At 39.5% G+C, this 19,506-nt stretch overlaps 1 protein-coding gene across 1 annotated transcript in view; it reads left to right on the forward strand.

The window, feature by feature from the left end:
- Positions 1-18,095, forward strand: part of LOC138015746 (uncharacterized) — an 18,336-nt gene extending 241 nt beyond the window's left edge. Inside the window, exons 1-13 of the mRNA XM_068862857.1 lie at positions 1-356; positions 4,842-5,112; positions 5,436-5,576; positions 6,566-6,733; positions 8,315-8,455; positions 8,892-9,043; positions 10,490-10,683; positions 11,750-12,450; positions 12,885-13,025; positions 13,655-13,822; positions 14,203-14,343; positions 15,323-15,474; positions 16,203-18,095. The exon at positions 1-356 is cut by the window's left edge and continues 241 nt beyond it. Of these exons, the coding sequence (XP_068718958.1) occupies positions 1-356; positions 4,842-5,112; positions 5,436-5,576; positions 6,566-6,733; positions 8,315-8,455; positions 8,892-9,043; positions 10,490-10,683; positions 11,750-12,450; positions 12,885-13,025; positions 13,655-13,822; positions 14,203-14,343; positions 15,323-15,474; positions 16,203-16,440 (2,964 nt within the window). The 3' untranslated portion in view covers positions 16,441-18,095. The remainder of the gene's footprint in view (positions 357-4,841; positions 5,113-5,435; positions 5,577-6,565; positions 6,734-8,314; positions 8,456-8,891; positions 9,044-10,489; positions 10,684-11,749; positions 12,451-12,884; positions 13,026-13,654; positions 13,823-14,202; positions 14,344-15,322; positions 15,475-16,202) is intronic.
- The last annotated feature ends 1,411 nt before the right edge of the window (positions 18,096-19,506 follow it).

The following is a 19,506-nucleotide window of genomic DNA, read 5'->3' on the forward strand; positions in this document are numbered from 1 at the left end:
CCCGCACTTGTCCAAGCGATAAAGGACAGTGACACTTTCAGAGGAGTGTTTTTCCTCGATGTGGACTCTCTGAATGAGATTAATATTTCCAGAAACAAGTGGCGATTTTTGTTAGACTGCCTGATTGACTTGGATACTAGTCTTCGAAAGTTGAACTCTCGTCTTTTCATTGTGAAAGGACAACCGATTTATGTCTTTCCGAAACTCGTTAAGAAGTGGAACATCACAAGGGTTACTTTTGAATATGACGGAGAACCATTCCCTCGAAGACGAGACAAATCTGTGCAGAGACTATTGGAATCTGAAGGAGTCGAGGTGTTGGTATCAACTTCGCATACCCTATTCGACATTGACAGGTAATATTATATGCAAGGCTCTCGAGTCTCAACTTTTTCTTGAGTGATCAATGTAACATAAATAAATAGCTCATAAACGAGTTTAGGATTTGAAATGTTTAAATAACCTCTCTGTGGAATCCATGTTTTAGCTTACCTGAAATTGGATTGTGAAACATTTCAAACGGCAAATAACAGATTAGCATACACATTTGGTATGCTGTAAGCTTATGTAAGCCAAGCCCCCCCAGTGATGACCTATGAGTTGATTTTACATAGGTCACTACATTGTCTGTATAATTTACCTGTCGCCTAAAAGGAGTGTATTCTTGTCGAACCCTTAGTTAATCTCTTAGTAGAACCTCTTAGTGAACACTTTTGAATGACAGACACCTTGTGAAGGCAAACCGGCATGGTTCGTCCCAAACCAGCCACAAGAATATTTATTTATTAAAAGATTCTTCCCTTTTCGTATTTCAGTAGAGTAACTTGATAATTTTGGAGGATGTCAGGCATGTGTTTCTACAAAAAAGAGTCAGATCTTGACTAGATAATACAATTAAATAATGGTGATTTCCCATTCTTGTGTACTTTAAACAATCCACTTTTCAAGACTGCTAGTGGTCAGAGGACTTTTTATTGCGTTCTCGAGGAACGAGAGAACGCATCCTAATTTGGTTTCGCAGGCTTCACAGGCGTGAGAAATCGAGATTTTTGTGGACTGCAAATTGGCCGCCCCTCTAGGTTTTTGCAGGGGCATTGGGCCTCGTTTTAGTGTCCATCTGTCACGTCATGCTTGTTCTCTTTTGTAGCTTCTTTCTTTGGTTTTTTGGGGTTTTCTTTGAACTGGTTTTTAACTTTGATTGCATTCGACAAAAAGGAGAATGCAGTCCCAATGCCGCCTGGAGTGAGAGTTTTTGGTCGGGCGAAAACAAATTACATCATCGCAAAGCTCGTGTATACGAGACGATTTGTTGGCGATCACTCGTTTCTAAAAGTTTTTCTTCTGGACCGAGCGTGACCTGTTTGGTCAGGATGTGAGATGACGTGCTTTTGTTACATAGCTGGGACAACATTATTTATTCTGTTCACAAACACGACTTTGAATCGCCTTGGCTTTGGGATGTTAACCGCACGCGTGAGAACAGCCATATTTCGTTGGCTATAGTTTGATTACATTTGTTGACGTAAATGTATAGTTGCAGTGGCCACAAATAGTTCAGTCTGTTTCCGGCGAAGGTCGACATTGAATCGATGGAAGAGTACTCAGAAACCAAGACCTATAAGAGTTAAGCCAGAACTAAGGAAGGGCAATGTAAAAGCTGACTTATTTTTATTCATCGGCGGAAATAAAAATTATTGCCAGTCGCAGGGAGTTTGTCCGGGAGTTCGTTAAAATAAACCACCGATAAACGGAAACACGACAGCAATTGTTACCGATGTTAGCTGATATTTGTGCTTCCAGCTCAGAATACACGGAGTACTAGATGTAACACAAGTATTCTTTTTAAAATTTAGCCTTTATGCCTAAACATTACCAGTAAAAGTGAAAATGAGACGTTTTAATAACATGAATTTGCGAGTTTACCGAAACTGGAGCCGTCACGCAACGTGTCATCAAAGGTGATATCAAAATCCACAGAACAACAGTGGACTTTGTCAGTATGTTATATGTCTGTAAAACTTCAGTCTTTCACAGTAATGATTTCAGCAACAGACAACAATTATCACAGGCGGAGAACGCACTCCTAATCTTTGATTACTATTAGTTATAGTATAGTGAGTATTTGGAATTCCATGGATAGCTATCATAGAACTCTTAAATCAGGATCTGCTTTTAAATTTAACATTACAATGTAAAACGGTCAAGGATTTTATAGATCAGGGCTTGAAATAAACGAAAAAATCCAGTTGCAATTTTGCGACAAGATACAAAAATTTAGTCGCAAAATTGTCGCCCTGCATTGTGTTGTCAGCGGTGTAGCAAAACAAAATATGAGCCCACCATACTTGTGTTGAAAGAAACCGCTGAAAATGACGAATGATATTGAAGGAATGGAGTCGTGCACGTAATATCGCAGCGAACTTATGCTACAATTACGCTATCTTCAGATTGAAAGAAAACTCAAAGTGAGAAACAAAATAATTTTGTTATTTCTTCATTTATTTTAGTAAAAAGAGCAGCAAAGTGGCAACTGCTGACCCTTTTGTTTCAAAAGAGCGAAGATGAAAACAAGTTGCAAATTTGCGACTTCTCCAGATATTTTAGTCGCAAAGGAAGAAAATTCAGTTGCAGATGCCATTGTATTGGTCACAATTTCAAGCCCTGTAGATTCTAAAGTATTAATGTAAATGTTTTTAGGGTCCTTAAAGTAGATTTTAATTATTGTTATCTTATCTTTATTTTTTGTATTTATTAAAATTTAAATTATTGTCTTTGAAAATCCTTTACGGGGAAAGTCAGTGATGTATGTACGTTGAAATAGGGAATATTACATGGCCATGCAGAGATACGAAATTTCTCTTTGAGTGCTGAAAAATGTTTCACCGGTGAGCGCAGCGAACAAGTGAAATATTTTTCAACATGAGAAGAGAAGTTTCCTATCTCCAAGTGGCCATGCAACATTCTATTTATTATATAAACACCAATGAAATACAAAATCATTTCACGAAAGGCATTGAAAGGAGCGATTTTCATAATGTAACCATAGAAACAGTGATCTTTTCACGTGTGAAAATAACGTGTTATCTTCATGTGTGAAAATATCATGTTTTCATGGAAAACTCACCAAGTATGTCATTGGTGTTGATATAATAATGCATATTTTGTCACAGTTGGACAATTACCGGGGGTATATACAGCTCATGAGCCTATCAAATTGACCTTCTCCCAACTATGTGGCTTCATAGTTCAATTATTGCTAGAGCAGAGGTCATGGGTCCAATTCCTGCTGAAGTGACATAAATTTTTCAGGTGCCTGTAATTAGATTGTCAAGTTAAGTGAGAGGATCTCTTCTTCCTTATGTCTATAACCTGCACCTTAAATATACACCGTATTTACCCGTGTATCAGTCGACTCCCCATTTTTGATGGCCAAAAAAGCAATTTCTTAATTCTTTGTTAAATGTTCATGGGATACTAATCTTGTATTCTTCGATTTCTGGAACTGTGGATACGCCAAAAAAAAAAAAAAAATCAGGGCCTCAAGTGCTTAATAGTTTTGTGGTTCAGCAGTTGTTGTACATTGTATATGCAGGAATTTTGTCCTTGAGTTTCAAAAGAGTTTTCAGAAAAGCAAACATGTAAACCTCAAACTAACCTGTTTCGTTGTTCAGGGATAAAAGGCTTTGGAGGATAAGCACAACATCACAGAACGCGAAGCTGGAGTCAATTGTTGAAAATGACTTGCAAAACGATGCGAAATATGCAAGGTTTAATTGGTCCTTGATTTATGACATCTCACATCACAAACAAAACAAAAAACTTATAAACCAAAGACTATGCGAGGCTTCTATACAGAATAAAAAAACAATCATTACCAAGCAGCATTTTCAGGCAACGCGAGTTACTAAGCAGTTGAAAGATCGTGTTTTAGTTGAAGAAACAGAAATGCCTTTTTGAGCTTTCCTCCTTTGGTAACCGAAAATGTCCAGTGTCTATTTCATATTTGTGCTAGTAAGTATCATCAACATTTAGAGTTGGACAAATCCTTTTTCATTTCAACTGGAATTGCTTACATTCATTTTGAAGTCTTTTTTTGCCAGATGAAAAGCCAACCTTTTCCACTGCATTCATTTTGCCTAAGACAACATTTATGTTGTTTATTTTGAATAATTATTTAGCTGGAACTCGGTTCTAAATCTTTGACCTGTTAATAAGTCAAGGGCGATTTTTGGAGCTTCTTTTGAGGCCATAAAAGGTCGACTTATACACGGGTAAATACTGTGTGTCTTATTCACCGGCCAGGAGGTCTAAATAGGGAAAAACTGTGTCAGAGGTCTCGAGTACAGCCAAGGGCGCAGGCAGAGGGCACAGTTTTTCCTTATACAGACCGACCAAGGCCAGTGAATAACCTGTTCATTTTAAAAAAAAAATGATGTGCTGGTGGGGAACCATTGCTTAAGGCTGACCTACGATGCTTATTATCAAAAGAGAAATATCAGGCAATACCGCAATGATCAGTTGATTCTGTTCACAATATTTTTTAATTTGTAAAGAAATGCTGTTTACTTTTAAAACCATTTAAAAGGCTTCAAACAATCTATTTGCGGTCCTAACGCCGGCTTATCACACAAGCTCACACAACCAGGGCTGCGATTCCACCCACTCCCAGAGCCAATCAGATTGCAGGATTCACAGAATTCCGCACTGTGAAAAAAATAAACTCTGCATTGCATTCAGGTGTATGAGAATGACATTGACTTCTTGGAAGAACATTTGTTATTTTATTTGACAAAATCTTGTATAGTTCTCTCTCACACCAAGGTTTTTTTGCTCTGCTGTAGTTTAATTGAGTTCAACCATGGAAATGTTCCGATCACTTTCAAACAGTTTGAAAGTGTCGTGAGTCGTCTTGACAGTCCTGAGGACTGTGTCGCTGTGGTAGACAAAGATTTGTTTGGATCTTGTGTGACTCCTGTGGAGGAGAATCATGATGAGTTGTATGGAGTTCCTGCATATGAAGCATTGGTGCTGGACGAGGAGGAACGTGAACGTGGAGAATGGATCGGCGGTGAGACAGAAGCTTTGAGGAGGTTGAAGCTTTTGGAGAAAGAGGTTAGAACTGTTTTTTATCATTGAGTTACAGAACCGCTTGAAAATTTCGAATTCTAGTCTTGAGTTAAGTTTAACAACTCGTAAGTTGAGTCTTTCCTGTTTGAAGGCAAGAAAAACAATGAGCTTGTTGCTTGACTGATCTCTCGAGAAATAAATTGGACAAGCAAAGCACCCTCCTGTGTTGTACATGCATAGAAAAAGGGAGTCTGATATCAAGTGCGAGCCGTTAGATTTTGCATGTGCTTTGGAACGTACATGTAGCATATAGCAGCTTATGTTTAGAATGTGATGTCTTTGTGTTCAGTCTTTGCTTTAATTTTTAGATTGCAGAACCCCAGACAGAAACCCCTTCAAAGAGCAAAGAAGATCCATTTCCCAAGTCCTCAAAATTAAGTCCTTATCTGAGATTTGGCTGTCTATCTGTGAAACATCTGTTCCACAGGATGAATGAGGTGTATCATGAGGTTGGTGAATTGTGTCCTTTAACAGTACTTCTTAATTTTGGAATGATGTGGAATTCTTTAATTTTGAGGACTGATCTAGGAAAATGTGATATGTGGGTTATTTTCAAATAAATAAATAAATAACATATTAATAATACGATAATTGAATACTCCCAGTGAAGGTTTGTCCAGGGCAAATTAAAGACATTAGTGATTCAAAAGAACAGAACAGTGTTCAGTGTTATACGCTTATGACAGTGGTGATTTTTCTTTCTGTTCCCAAATTTACCTTATTGATACTACTACAAAATTCCATTAAAGACAATGTCTTGAGCATGTGTGAAGTCACATTTTGGGTGATTTCTACAGATTTGTCTTTCACAAATAACGTATTTCACAGATCTTTGAAGGGGTTGAACTATAGCTTGAAGAACGCACCGTGCACAGCCAGTTCTCAAATAGGATGTTTATTTTTTTCGTATTCCCGCTCCCAGGAAAAGAAATAAACTAAGATCTTCTTTTTCTTGGTATATAAACATGCCACCTCAAAAAGCGGCCGGAGGTTATTGAAAGGAATATTGTGGCTATCAACGATTTATTTTTATCAAACAAATGTGTTGAGAAACAAATACAACAGATTTATTATCCCCCTTTAAAAAAAATACATTCTCTGTGAGTAGCTGGTGCTTCCAAGACCACTGGACAGCGATTTCCGCAGGGCCGCTGGAGCTTACGGCGCTTGCGTGCCTATTTTATCCGTGTATATTATGAATAAGTGATCACACGATTTTTCTTGTGCAATTTGGAGTAGGTACCGGTAAGCACTCATAAATTTCAAAGACTACAATTGTACTTGTCTTCGAAAAAAATTTGATTGTGCTTATTTATTCCCAATTGGACTCAAAATCATGCAATTACCGATACAAAATTAATCTAAATCAGTTTGTTTTCATTAATTTTATTTTCCCTTTTACGCATAACTGAAATTTTTGTAATCAATCGTTTTGCAGGTGCATGGGAAGCCTGCTCCACTTTCAGTACACTTGCCTCTTTTGTGGAGGGAGTTCTTTTTCGTTGTGGCCAGCCACCATCCCAATTTTGACACAATGAAGAACAATTCCCTCTGTTTGCAATTTCCATGGGAGGAAAAAGCTGATAAATTGGAGCAGTTTAAACAGGTAATGAGAAATCAAGTGGTGAACTTAAGGAAACACACAGATAATCATCCTTTGATATCAATTGTGTGGGCAAACTTCTAAATCTGAAAAACAAGTGATAGAAGTTCTGTACCAATCAAGGACAAAGAGGATGACACAGTAGACCATTTTACAGTTCTGTGCTCAGTTACCAGGCCTTTGAATAAGAGCAAGGCTGGAGATGACCTTACTTTGATATGAACCTCATTGCTTTTCTTAATAGGCCATTTTACAGTTGTTTGCTCAGCAACCTAGCCTATGAATGGCTGCAAGGCTACCGGTGACCTTGTGTTGATACAGCCTCTGCTGCTTTTATCATGTAAATTGTGTTGTTGTAATTCTAATTAGTCTGTATTAACATTACAAAAGCACGAAGGTTTGTATCAAAAAAGGGTCACTGGTAGCCTCGCTTCTATTCTTAGGCCAGATAACTTAGCTACAACTGTGAAATGGTCTACTCAATCACCTTGTTGTAATGCTAATGAGTATCTCCTTACATAAGAAAAGCAGTGAGGTTTGTATCAAAGCAAGGTCAAATCTAGCCTCGCTTTTGTCCAAAGGCCTGGTAACTAAGCACAGCACTGTAAAATGGTCTATTTACACAAGAAAGAAAGGTAACAGTTGTTTGGAAGACCTGCAAGTTGAAAAGCTCTTGTGTAATGGTGACAGAATGTTTTTTTAAAGTCTACCTGGATTTTGCAACGGAAAGAATAAGTGGTCATTTCTAATGAATCAGGGCTCAAGATTGTGACCATAGCAGTCATGGTTGTCACTGAATTTTTCCCTATGCGACTAAAATATCTGGAGGAGTTGCTAGTTTTCACCCTTATTCTTTCAAAATGAAAGGGTTAGCATTTGCCACTTAGCGGCTACTTTTGCTAAAACAAAAAAAAAAATGAAAAAGTTATTTGGTTTCTCGCCATGAATTTTGTTGCAGTTTGAAGATCATATGAGGCAAAATTGTCATGTAATTTGGCTGCAATTTTACAGGCACAATGCCATTCCCTTGACCTTGAACAATTTTCAGTGGTTCCTTTACACACATGTATTGCGGACTCATATAATTCAGCCCCAATGACATACACTTTGTGGGTAAAATTTACAAAGTTGCGACTAAATGTTTTTATCTTACAAGTTGCAAAATTGTGACTGGATTATTTTTCAATTTCGAGCCCTGTGAATTGGGAATAAAGAGTGAACATTGCAATCCACTTCGCGCAGCGCGGTGGCCTCATGGTTAGTGTGCTGGACTCTGGAGCAAATGGTCCGATTTCGGGTCTTGGCTGTGGATATTGTGTAATGCTCTTGGGCAAGACACTTGACTCCCTCGGGGCCTCTCTCCACCCAGGTGTATAAATAGGTACCGGCAAATTTTTTTGGGGGGGTAACCCTGCGATGGACTAGCATCCCATCCAGTGGGTAGTAGAAATACTCCTAGTTGCTTCATGCTACAGAAACCGGGGATAAGCTCCGGCCTGATGGGCCACTTGGCTTGTAAGCTGACTTAACCTTTTTTAATCCACTTCTTGAGATAACATGGTAATGGTGTTTGAACTCTCATAGGGGAAGACTGGGTTTCCTTGGATTGATGCCATCATGCGTCAGCTTCTGACAGAAGGTTGGATTTCTCATCTTGCACGACAAGCTGTTGGCTGTTTCCTGACCAGAGGAGCTCTTTGGATTTGTTGGGATGAAGGGTTCAAGGTAAGCTCGAACGTATTTGTTATTAATAATCCACATCCATTTTTAAGACTTCATATTATTTATTCTGTAAGATATTTTATGTAATTCTTTAACTCCAAAACTGAACTCCTTGTTTTAATTAAGACAAATTAACATCACAAAGTAATTATTTAACAACATTGATTTGCTAACATTGCACTTTAATATCATTACTGTGTTATTTGCTTCACAGCTTTGTAATTTGAGTTGTTTTATCAAGGACAATCGGACAACCATTAATACAGTAATTTTTTTGACCCCTGACGTGGCTATCTGGGAACCAGCAAGTTTCCAAATCATGAACCTCTAGCTCTTCCATGGATGATCAGAAATTTGAATATTTCTTTTTTTAATATTTTTTTTACCATCTTGGACCTCATGTCATATGGTGCCTCACTCTATTGTTAACTGTTTATAGATATTTGAGAAGTACCAGCTGGATGCAGAATGGAGTTTAAATGCTGGGTGTTGGATGTGGCTGTCCTGTAGTGCTTTCTTCGCAAAACACCCGCAATGGATGTGTCCTGTCAGCTTAGGGAAGCATTTGGATCCGATTGGCAACTATGTCAGGTAAGTAAGGGTTGTAATGAACTTTTCAGTGGAAGAGGTGGGGAGAACATTAACATTCACTCTGTTTGTTCACTGAATGTTTAGTCAGACGTCCTGACTTACAGCTTCGTTGCAACACTTTGTAAATACAGGGTTCATGCTACCTCCTTTGAAAAGCCCTGGAATTTAATTTTTGACTTTAATGGTGCTTGAAAACTCCTTGAGTTTTTGCTTGGGTGAAAATTGTTGAGAAATTGAGCCCATTGACTATTGTGGAAAGATTAAATGCAAAAATTAAACTCCCCATCCGTACACTTAACTTGCAGGATGTGGAAAAGAACCTCAAGATAGGCTTTTTCAGCAAAGAAAACAATGAAACAAGATGTATGGTGTAGAAAGATTCATAGAAACACTGCTCGAAAACTCAATTTCTGGTTCTTGAAAACCCCTTGAATACTCCTGGAATTTTATATATGAAATCCAGCACAAACCCTGAAATAGCCAGCTGGTTGCTTCAAGCCAGTAAGGGTTTGCAATCCTTTTTCACCTTAAGTATGGAGAGGAGGCTATAATTAAAACTACTGGGTTACAGTAACATCGTGATAAGTTATATGTCACCCTCAAAATACATTTTTTGAAACCCACCCCTGCACAGATCCCCATTGACTAGTAAAGTCATCTAGCATTTGACAGAGTAAACGCCTGTTTAAACGGTTTTAACATTTGAACAACATTCATTCAACAGAAGTTGAACACAAAAACAAAGTTGTGTCGAGGTCCTTCAAACGTTTCCATCATTGCGCCAACAAAAGAACCATTTGATACTTTCACTAAATTTGCCTGCTAGGAACTAAGAAATAGAAACCAGTCTCACTTGTCCAAATAAACTATGCCATATAGACTTTTGCAGCCTGATGTGAGCATACGTGTGTTCTACAGTCGATGAACAGAGTGTTCAAACAGCTTCAACACCAGTGAACCTTTTCAAGAACAAAGGAAAAGTTGAATCCATGTTGAATGAAAGTTTAAACCGATCTCAACTTGATTCAACATGCTTTCAACATTTACGTATGCTGTCACCAATGTTGGGCGACCTGTTCAAACATACCCAACGTTTGGTTCAACAAAGTGTTGAATGCATGTTGAAGTGAAATGTTGAAATGGTTTTAAAGGGGCCTTAAAATGCATCATTGTCACTACTAGGTTAGAAAGTGTTAAAGGGAACATAGTTTTTGATAGGACATAGATGTTGTTAACCCTTTTTTTACCCTGGACCAGTCCCCATGGATAGGTAAATTCATCCTGTGTTACACAGAAGAAAATGTATCCATCTGTTGAAAAAATACACCTTATATACATGTGATATCTGACATCACATCGTGATAACATCATAATCTTGTTGCATTTGTTTTTTGTTTTTTTTTTAATACATCCCAGACAATCTACATTGCATTTATGTTTTTTCAGAAAATACATCCCAGAGTTGAAGGATTTTCCTGTTGATTATATATATGAACCATGGAAAGCCCCATTAGAGGTCCAAAAAAGAGCTAACTGTATCATTGGTGCTGATTACCCTCAGCCTATCATAAATCATCAAGATGCTCGTCGGGACTGTGTGTCAAGATTAAGAGGAGTCTATCAGACGTTGGTTTGCAAAGGTAAATCCAATTTTTTTTTTGTGTGTGGCCTATACATGACTTCCATGAAAGTTCTGCCCTTTCCTACTTATAGATCTTACCTTAGGGAGTGAGATTGTGTGGTATCAATCAATAATATTTAATATTCCTCGGTCCATAAGCCCCAATTGAGTAGTGAAGAAATCGTAATTGTCAGGGGTGACGTAATAATTACCATCTTGGTCTCACAAGGTCTGGATAGAAGACAAAAATGAAAGAGTACAGTCGTTGGGGTATGAGGGGAGAGAAGCTGCGAACCACATGACCCATTCGTATCGCTTAAGTCTGATTCCAAGTGCCAGGCTATTAAAAGCATTTTTTCTTTGTGAAACATGCAATAATTAAAAGCGGAATACAAGACATCCAATATTCGAAGCGTAATTTAAATGAGAACAGTTACCTGTCCTTTTACAGCAAATAAAATATCATAAAGAAAAAAGGATAATTTGCATACATGTCAATATAATCAGTGTAAAATTTGATCCCAGCAAGAACTTATTTTTCGTCTACAATGTTCAGTGCTCTGGGTATTTACTAGTCTATCCCTCTGGAGTCCAGACTATTGTGCAAAATGTGAGAGGAAGATGTTAGCTAACAAGAAAAACAAGCTGGGCCTCATTACTATTCTTTATATAAAGAATTCTAATGAGGAGTGTTTTATCAGGTTTAAAAGCTCATGCAGTCGTGGTTCAGATGGCTAGTGCGCGGCTTTCGGAGCAAGAGGTTCCTGGTTTGATCCTCGGTGACTGCAACGTCTGTTTCGACTTTCCTCTGATCCGTGTAGCTACAGCTGTAAATCCCCTTAAAACGGAGCACTGACAGAGGGAGGGGGGTAAAGGGTGCACCATCGGCTTCCATTGATACCAGCCTCGTAGCTGAAGGAACTGCCGACGTTAAATAAAGTGACTTTACCTTAACCCTTTGCACGTCCTGTTTTACTGGTGTTTTGATAGGCTGTTAGGCTCATGAATTATTAATACGTTTTTGAAGACTTGAATAAAGCTTCTGTGTTTTGTGCTAATATTAGGGTTGTTTTTTTCCGTTTAAGTTTCCTCTAATGTTGGTTTGGGACACAATGCCATGCACTGGTTTAGAAAGGACTTGCGCCTACATGACAACCCTTCACTTTGTGAATCGCTTATGAACTGTAGAACATTCCGTGCTGTGTACATTCTGGACCCGGTGAGTGCAAAAGCAGCCAGAGTGTCTGCTAACCGCTGGAAATTCCTTTTGGACTGCTTAACTGATCTGGACAAAAGTTTGAGGAAGTGTGGTTCCCGGCTGCATGTTATCCGTGGCCAACCGACTTATGTGTTGCCAAAGCTTTTTCAAGACTGGAACATTTCAAAGCTGACTTTGGAGTGTGAGACAGAGCCGTTTGGGCAACGACGGGATGTAGCTATAGCAGTCCTTGGGGAAGAACATGGTGTTGAAGTGATTTCCAAGCCATCACACACGTTGTATGACCCTGAGAAAATCATTGAAGGTAATAGTGGTGAAGCACCAATGGTCCTGAAGTCTTTTGAAAGTGTTCTCAGGCAAGTAGGTCCCCCCGAAAAACCAGTGGAAGCAGTCAACAGAGATATGTTCAAGGGGTGCATTTGTCCAGTGGCGATGGATCACTCGTCAAAATTTTGTGTTCCCAAGCTTTCTGAGCTGGGGTTCAAGGATGGTGATGTCACAATAAGTGACCTGTGGATTGGTGGAGAAGAGGAGGCCCTCAGACGTCTGACAGAACTGGAAGAAAAGGTGGGTACCACTTTTCTTGTACTGGGGCACAGGACAGTTAAGAACTATGTGGAGGCAGTGTGGCTCATTGATGGTTAGGGTGCTTACCTTGAGATCTGGAGATCCCAGGTGTAAGACTCAGTCTGCCCACTGTTTAAATTTGGATCCTGGTAGTCCCTTGTTCAACTTCACAGTTGCTCTTGTAAATAGCTAACTGGTTTGCCTCTGGTTGGTTCGGATTGTTTAAGTTATTCTTCTGTTCTGTTTGCATGATTAGCCCTGGAAAGTCCCAATGGGCAAGTAGTTGAGCAAGTGTGGCATTGTATGTTCTCAACTGTTAGTTCTCGGTGCTAGAAGAATGTTCAATGCCGTGAACATTATTAGTATCAAAGTTCATGTAGCTTTGCAATACTTGTTCAGTTTGTTTTTGTGTTGAGCTGGTTTATTTTGCACAGGTTTTGGTGGGAAATCTAACTAAACCTAAGGAAGGACTTGATGCCTTGATGCCATCCAGGACACAACTGAGTCCCTATCTCCGCTTTGGTTGCCTGTCGCCAAGACTTTTTCACATGCGATTAGCAAGGGCATACATGAAGGTACTTTTATCGGCTAAAGCAGTTTCACAATAATTATTCTGTCGGGAAAAATGAAATGGGTTATGTTGATAGATAGTTTTGGAGATTTGGGATCTGGAACATATTTTCTTCTGCCATTTCTTGTGATTGTGTTTGGTACTTAAACCATTTGACTACCAATGCTGTTAAAACTCACAGCTTTGACCTGCAGAAATTGTGCATTAGACCTTGGGGTTAAAACTCCAGGTGCCACTTGTTGAAATGCCAGAGGGGGGGCCAGGAGCAAGACTGCTGAAAGCATGGTTAATGCTTACCATTTGGTGTAAGTTGTATCAAAGCCTACAAGTTGTCATGGCATTTAATGCTAGTTAGTGCTCGCAAAGGGTGCGTTCGATTGACCCTATTTCGGAATAAGAATATGTGGAGTGATGAGTTAAATGGTATTTCTGGTGTTTTGAAGCCACACTGACAGTTTAAAACTATGAACAACTCAAAACAATGCATGGTTCTGGCCAGTGCCTGTTTTTCCAGAACCTCTGGCTCTAAAATCTGGCACCCCGACTACTCAAAACACAATGCCCCCTAAAAGTCTTCATTGTTGTACATTAATCTTTGAAAGTATCTTCATAATTATGATTTTTTTTTTTCAGGTAAAATGCCCGCCCCCACCCTTGTCTCTGTACAAGCAGCTCGTTTGGAGGGAGTTTTTCTTTACCCTTGCCACTCGTAATCCTCATATGGACCGAGCAGTTGATAATCCTCTGTCCCTCAGTATAACTTGGGAAAAGAATGACGAGGCTTTGGAAGCCTGGAAGAAGGTAATAGTGGTAAAGCAAAAGACCATAGGTAGCATAACAGTGACAGTGATGAAGACGGCAGTGAAAAGTTTTGAGGGCAACCGGAGAAAAACAGATCAAGAGAAAGATAGAAGCCTTGATTATGCAAGACATACGAAAACGTTTGTTCAAATTTTGGTGGCATTTGTCAAAGTAACAAACAAACAAACAATATTCACTAGAAATAACTCAATGAAGCCTCAACAATAAAAGGATCTCACCAGAAAGTGAAAATAATGGTGGTTGTAAAGATATGGATTGTCCTGGAATGTAAGATTGATCAATCCTATTAGAATTTGCTTGGAAGCAAGTAAGATTGCTATTTTTATATGTTACAAAATGTTACCCCATCTGTGTTTCAGGGCCAGACAGGCTTTCCATGGATTGATGCAGTCATGAGACAACTTCGCACGGAGGGGTGGATTCATTATGTGGCTCAACAAGCTGTAGGCTGCTTCTTAACAAGAGGATGCCTATGGATCAGCTGGGAAGAAGGATTCAAGGTAATTAGTAACAAACTGGAAATGAATAATATATGTCAACCCTTCTGGATTGTTTGGGAGTTGCATAGATGTGGAGCCAATTGCTTTGCCTGAATTTGCGTCCGGGTTCTCCAGTCTCCTGGATTAGAGTGACTTTGAACCTCTTCCATGCTTTAAAGAAAGATTAGATAACTATGGTACATGTAAGTTAAGTCCTTTAGACAATCCATTGTGTCATGGATTGGATTTTAAACGTGACACACAAGAAAGGAGAAAAATGGTTCACCTGGGGTGGGAATCATGGCGGAATATAGCATATAATACTACCCATATAGAGATAATTGTATGGCATTAAGGTAAAATATATTATGTCTCACTCATAGGAGTCAGTGGTTTAAAGAAGACACTTTTTGAGTGGATGTAGAGCTTGTTGATAATTAATTATGAAATAATTAGGATAGTATGCAGACTCTCATTGGTCAATAGCTGTGTTTATATGAGAGTATGGAAACACGGCTGTGACATTGTCGGACTCGCATTTTGATTAGTTGGTAGGAAATAAGAGCATGTGTCAAGAAAATCTGTTTCAATCAAGAAGTAAAAAACCAGCATTTTCCTTCATTTGTTGAATTACCTGTGACAAATATATTATAAAAGCAATAGGGGACCTTTTTTCCGTGTTTCCGTAGCCTAATCTAAACACTCTGGGGAGTTAGGAGAATTCTCAACAGTTATGCAAGCCCGCGACTGCGTAGAACTCTGGTTTGTATAACTGTTTTTCGCTTTCTCCCAACTCCCCCTCGTTTTTAGATGAGGCTATGGAAACACAGAAAACGTCCACTAATTGCTTAAGTGTTGTGCTTATTGGTTGTCTTGCTTTCCATGAATTTGGATAAGATTGCATAACTTCGTATCTTATGCAAGTTGCCATGAGCGAGCATACAGAACATGTAGTGGGAGTAATTGAATTCAATATTATTATCATTTCCAATAATTTCAGCTATTTGAGGAGCTGCTTTTGGATTCAGAATGGAGCTTGAATGCTGGAAATTGGCTATGGGTATCTTGCAGTGCCTTCTTTCACGGGCAAATTCCATGGTATTGCCCAGTCAATGTGGGCAAGAAAGTCGATCCATCTGGGAATTTCATCAGGTAATTACAGTAGATGATTACACCAGAAATGTATGTATGTAGGTCTGCCATGTGTTGTCCAAATTTGCCAGTTAAAGTGCTTCGTTCTCCTTTTCCTTTACATCTCGAAAGTACTTGCGCGAAATGCTCAACAGGCAATTTTTTTTGTAATAATTTCAAGAGGGAGACTGTTAATTTTACCTCCACATTTCTCATTGAACGGCCCGCCATAACTTGTTGCAGTTCCGACCGGTAAGCTTTCAGCGATCTGGATCAAGAAGAAAGTGACGTCATTTACTCGCCATGAAGTGGGCGAATGCGGCTTAATTAGTAGGCAGCCTGAGAGTCTTTGACTTTCAGGTTGTGAAATTCGTGTTCTGCATACTAATTAAGCCGCCTTCACAAAATACATTTTTAAGCTAGTGAGTAAATTGAGGACTTATCTGTCAGAACCGCGCCGATTAATGGCTGCCCGTTAAATGGAAAAAGTTGCCCTCAAAATAAACAAATTTCCTCTTGAAATGATTGCATAAATCTCACGTCTCGAGTATTCAGCACAAGAACTTTCGAAATGTTTTTGGGAACACCCAAGATACTATTAACATGACATAAAATTGCTTTGGAAAGGAGACTGAAATGAACTCAAATCTGGTCACTAGGTTTTGTGGAAGACTTTAATAACAACTTAATTGCAACACATGAAAGTATCTGGTAAGTTGTTTGATACTTTTGTAAATTTCTTATTGTAGGCGGTATGTCCCAGAACTGAACACATTGCCAACAAAGTACATCCATGAACCTTGGCTAGCACCTATTGCAATACAGAAGGCAAGCAACTGCATTATCGGCAAAGACTATCCGGAGCGCCTGTGTGACCACATAGAGCGAAGAAAAATATGCCTTGAACGGCTCAAAGACATTTCTCAGCAAATACAGGGAACAAGCTCATCTTCTGTTAAAAATGAGTCTGAGGAATTCGTAGAATGACCATGAATTGCTTGAGGAGATCGAGCTCGTAGTCAGTGAACTAGCAGCTCTGCGCAATGGCGCATGGAGCTATAGACCCACAGCTGTACATGTGGGTTGTAATCACACCATTAGCGGCGATGTTTTCTGGTCTGTTGACTCAAAGAGTAAACAGAACTAAGATAGTGCCTTATTATGGGTTTCTCAGTGATGCACCATTACCGTTTTTGTCAGGAGGGTGGAGTCAGGTTTTTCCTCCCAGAACTTTTTTTTTTTTTGGCCATCTGGGCCCCACCGTCTCTTACAGGGAAGAACCTTTGACCCTTTCAATTCTTGGATATCGTATTCTGGTTGGGTGCATGGTGCAGTGGGCATGGTTCATGGACTGCATCCTTTGCCCTCTGGGTTTGAATCCGAGGACGCACACTTCAAAGTTTGCTCGGCTCTTTCCAATTGAGGTCGGTAAAGTAAATACCACTATTTTGGGGGACAAGTCGTGGGCAACGGAGTGCGATTGTTTCCCACCTTAACTTGAATGAGCGTAGAAGCCACAGACAAAGGGGCCTGAAGTAGAAGTTGAAGTAGTTGACGTCATTGATTTCCGTGTGGATGCTCTGAGTTCAAATTTTGCTCGAAACACTAACTACGTGTGTCTTGAGTATTCACAATCTCAACCCTTCCGCACTTTGTAAATAGCTAACTTTCCCGCCATTTGGGTTTCTTGATCACGTTGTGTACACTATCCAGTAGGCTGCAAGCATAAACAGCACCGTGTATAAATGGAGTTCTTTACTTTGTTTCAAAAGTGAAACGCGTTCACAAGAAAGCACACATCAGAAACCTTGGGGATTTACACTGCAGCTTCCATTTCCTAGTCATTGTCTTACTTACAAACATCGCTGTGGTCAGTCGAGAGTTCCAAATGACAAATTTACCTCAATTCATGGAATTGTGACTTGATAATCATGAGACCTAGCATTCTCTTAAGTAGTCTAAGTGGCATCGGTTAAGGAGCTGCATCTTACAAAATAGACCTAGTTGAAACGATTTTTTCTCAGAAATTCAAAGGGCCACCTCTGCAAATGAATGTGCTTAGGCTTCAGTGGCCACAATTATTTGTTTTCCTGCTTCATTTGGACTTAAGTTCGTTCTTCCACAAGGTAACCTTGTAAAGGTAAAGTGTCACCAGAGAAGTGCGTTGTTGGATTTCAAGCAAAGTGGCCTTATTTTCTGAACGTTATCGTGTAAGAGTTGATGTACTCTTAACACCAATATTCCAATTTATTCTGAAATCTCAGTCACTAGACCTAAGCGGCTAACTCAGTGTTGTACCCAATTCAAACCCTTCTGGGATAAAACGTTTTGTTCCGGTATTTCCGTATCATATAAATGTGAATACATGCTACATTATAATGCGAATACAATAGACAAAAAATCTTACCCCGGGAGATTTGAATTGGGTATAACACTGAGTTAGCTGATTGGGTCTATTATTGTGACACCCTAATATTGTATATGACAAGCCAGGTATCGTAAAATGGTATAAACTCCCACCGAGTATACTAGTCGTTCTCTGCAAATGTTTTCAGTTGTCAGAAGAGACGATGAAAGATATAACAATCTGTATTCACAAAAATAATGGTCAATGAACTTTGAAATAAATTATTGTGAATATCTTTGTTGGTTTTGACAACGAAATGATCAAATGCTCTTTGTAAGAACACAATCAAATGTAATCGAATCATTCCCAATCTCGCCCGGTAGAAGGCAAACACTGTCAAATAATTGGTGCCACCAGCTTCCTTGCCCTCTTTGAAGGTATACTCATCCCTAGTCAATAGACCATATTCGTATTCCCAGTATTGGACTGGAACTTGCTTGCAATGGAGGCTAATGCGGGGGAATATATTAAAAAGTATTGAAAAGGTTTCCCCGCATTAGCCTCCATTGCAAGCTAGTTCCAGTCCAATACTGAGAATACGAATATGGTCTATTACTGATTAATGTGCCAACATTGCTTTGAAATCCGTTAAAGCAAGGGGTTCCTTTGTTGGATAAAAGTTTGACTTCGCTTGCGCATCGTGCCTTACCTCGCATGAAATTCACGCCTTAGTTTTGCAGCGCATATGTGAACCAGGCTGAGGAGTGTTGAGAAGGTCTCATCAGGGGCCGCGGAGTACGTTTGAAAGTGGGGGGTAGGGGTAGGGTTTGGTCTGGATCACGGAGGGGAGGGGGGAGAGTCTCCAGAACCTGGCTGACTAGCCTGATTTCTCGCTGTTGTACACAATTGTGGTCTCATTCACACGGAAGCCCTTCAAGCTAATCCTGCCAAGCCGACCACATGCTGGAAAGGTTGGACCACAACACCGGGAACGAATAGTGTGTGGGATCTTTTAAGTGTCCCTAACCCCAGAATATTTTTTTCGCTAAAATGAATCTTTGCACCTGTTCGAAACGCATTGCGGCCATTTTTTCATCTTTCTAACAAATCCTGCCAAATCCAAAGCATCTTTGTTCACGACCGAGTCAGAAGGGGAGTGGGTCTATTCCTGAGTTGACGTCACAAACTGATTTACATTTAATTAACTCTTACTAAACATGCATGCAAAGTAGAGTGTGACGTCAACTCAGGAATAGACCCACTCCTCTTCTGACTCGGTCGTGAACAAAAGATGCTTGGATTTTCGCAAATTTCGAAGCCTATAAAATGGCAGGATTTGTTATAAAAGGGAAAAAATTGCCGCAATGCGTTTACAACAGGTGCAAAGATTCACTTAAGCGAAAAAAATATTTTGGGGTTAGGGGCACTTTAAGGTCCCACAGAGTAAATGAACAAGGGCTGTGAGACGGGATCTCTGGCGTATCGTCCTTATTCGAGAAGACTACTATAGAAAGTCTAATCATCTGCAGATGTAGTTAACAAGGCAGCACTTTCTTCCTTGAGTGTTTGTCCGGCCGGGCTTGGTAACTTGACCTTCTAGCGCTATCCTTTCATCAGAGCGAATTGCTTTTCTTTGACAAAGAACTAATGTTCTCTCATAAATCTTTCCGTCGATAGTTTATTTACCTTAATCGACTTGTTCAATA

This window comes from Montipora capricornis, chromosome 9 (genome assembly GCF_036669925.1).
Source record: "Montipora capricornis isolate CH-2021 chromosome 9, ASM3666992v2, whole genome shotgun sequence".
Lineage (NCBI taxonomy): Eukaryota > Metazoa > Cnidaria > Anthozoa > Scleractinia > Acroporidae > Montipora > Montipora capricornis.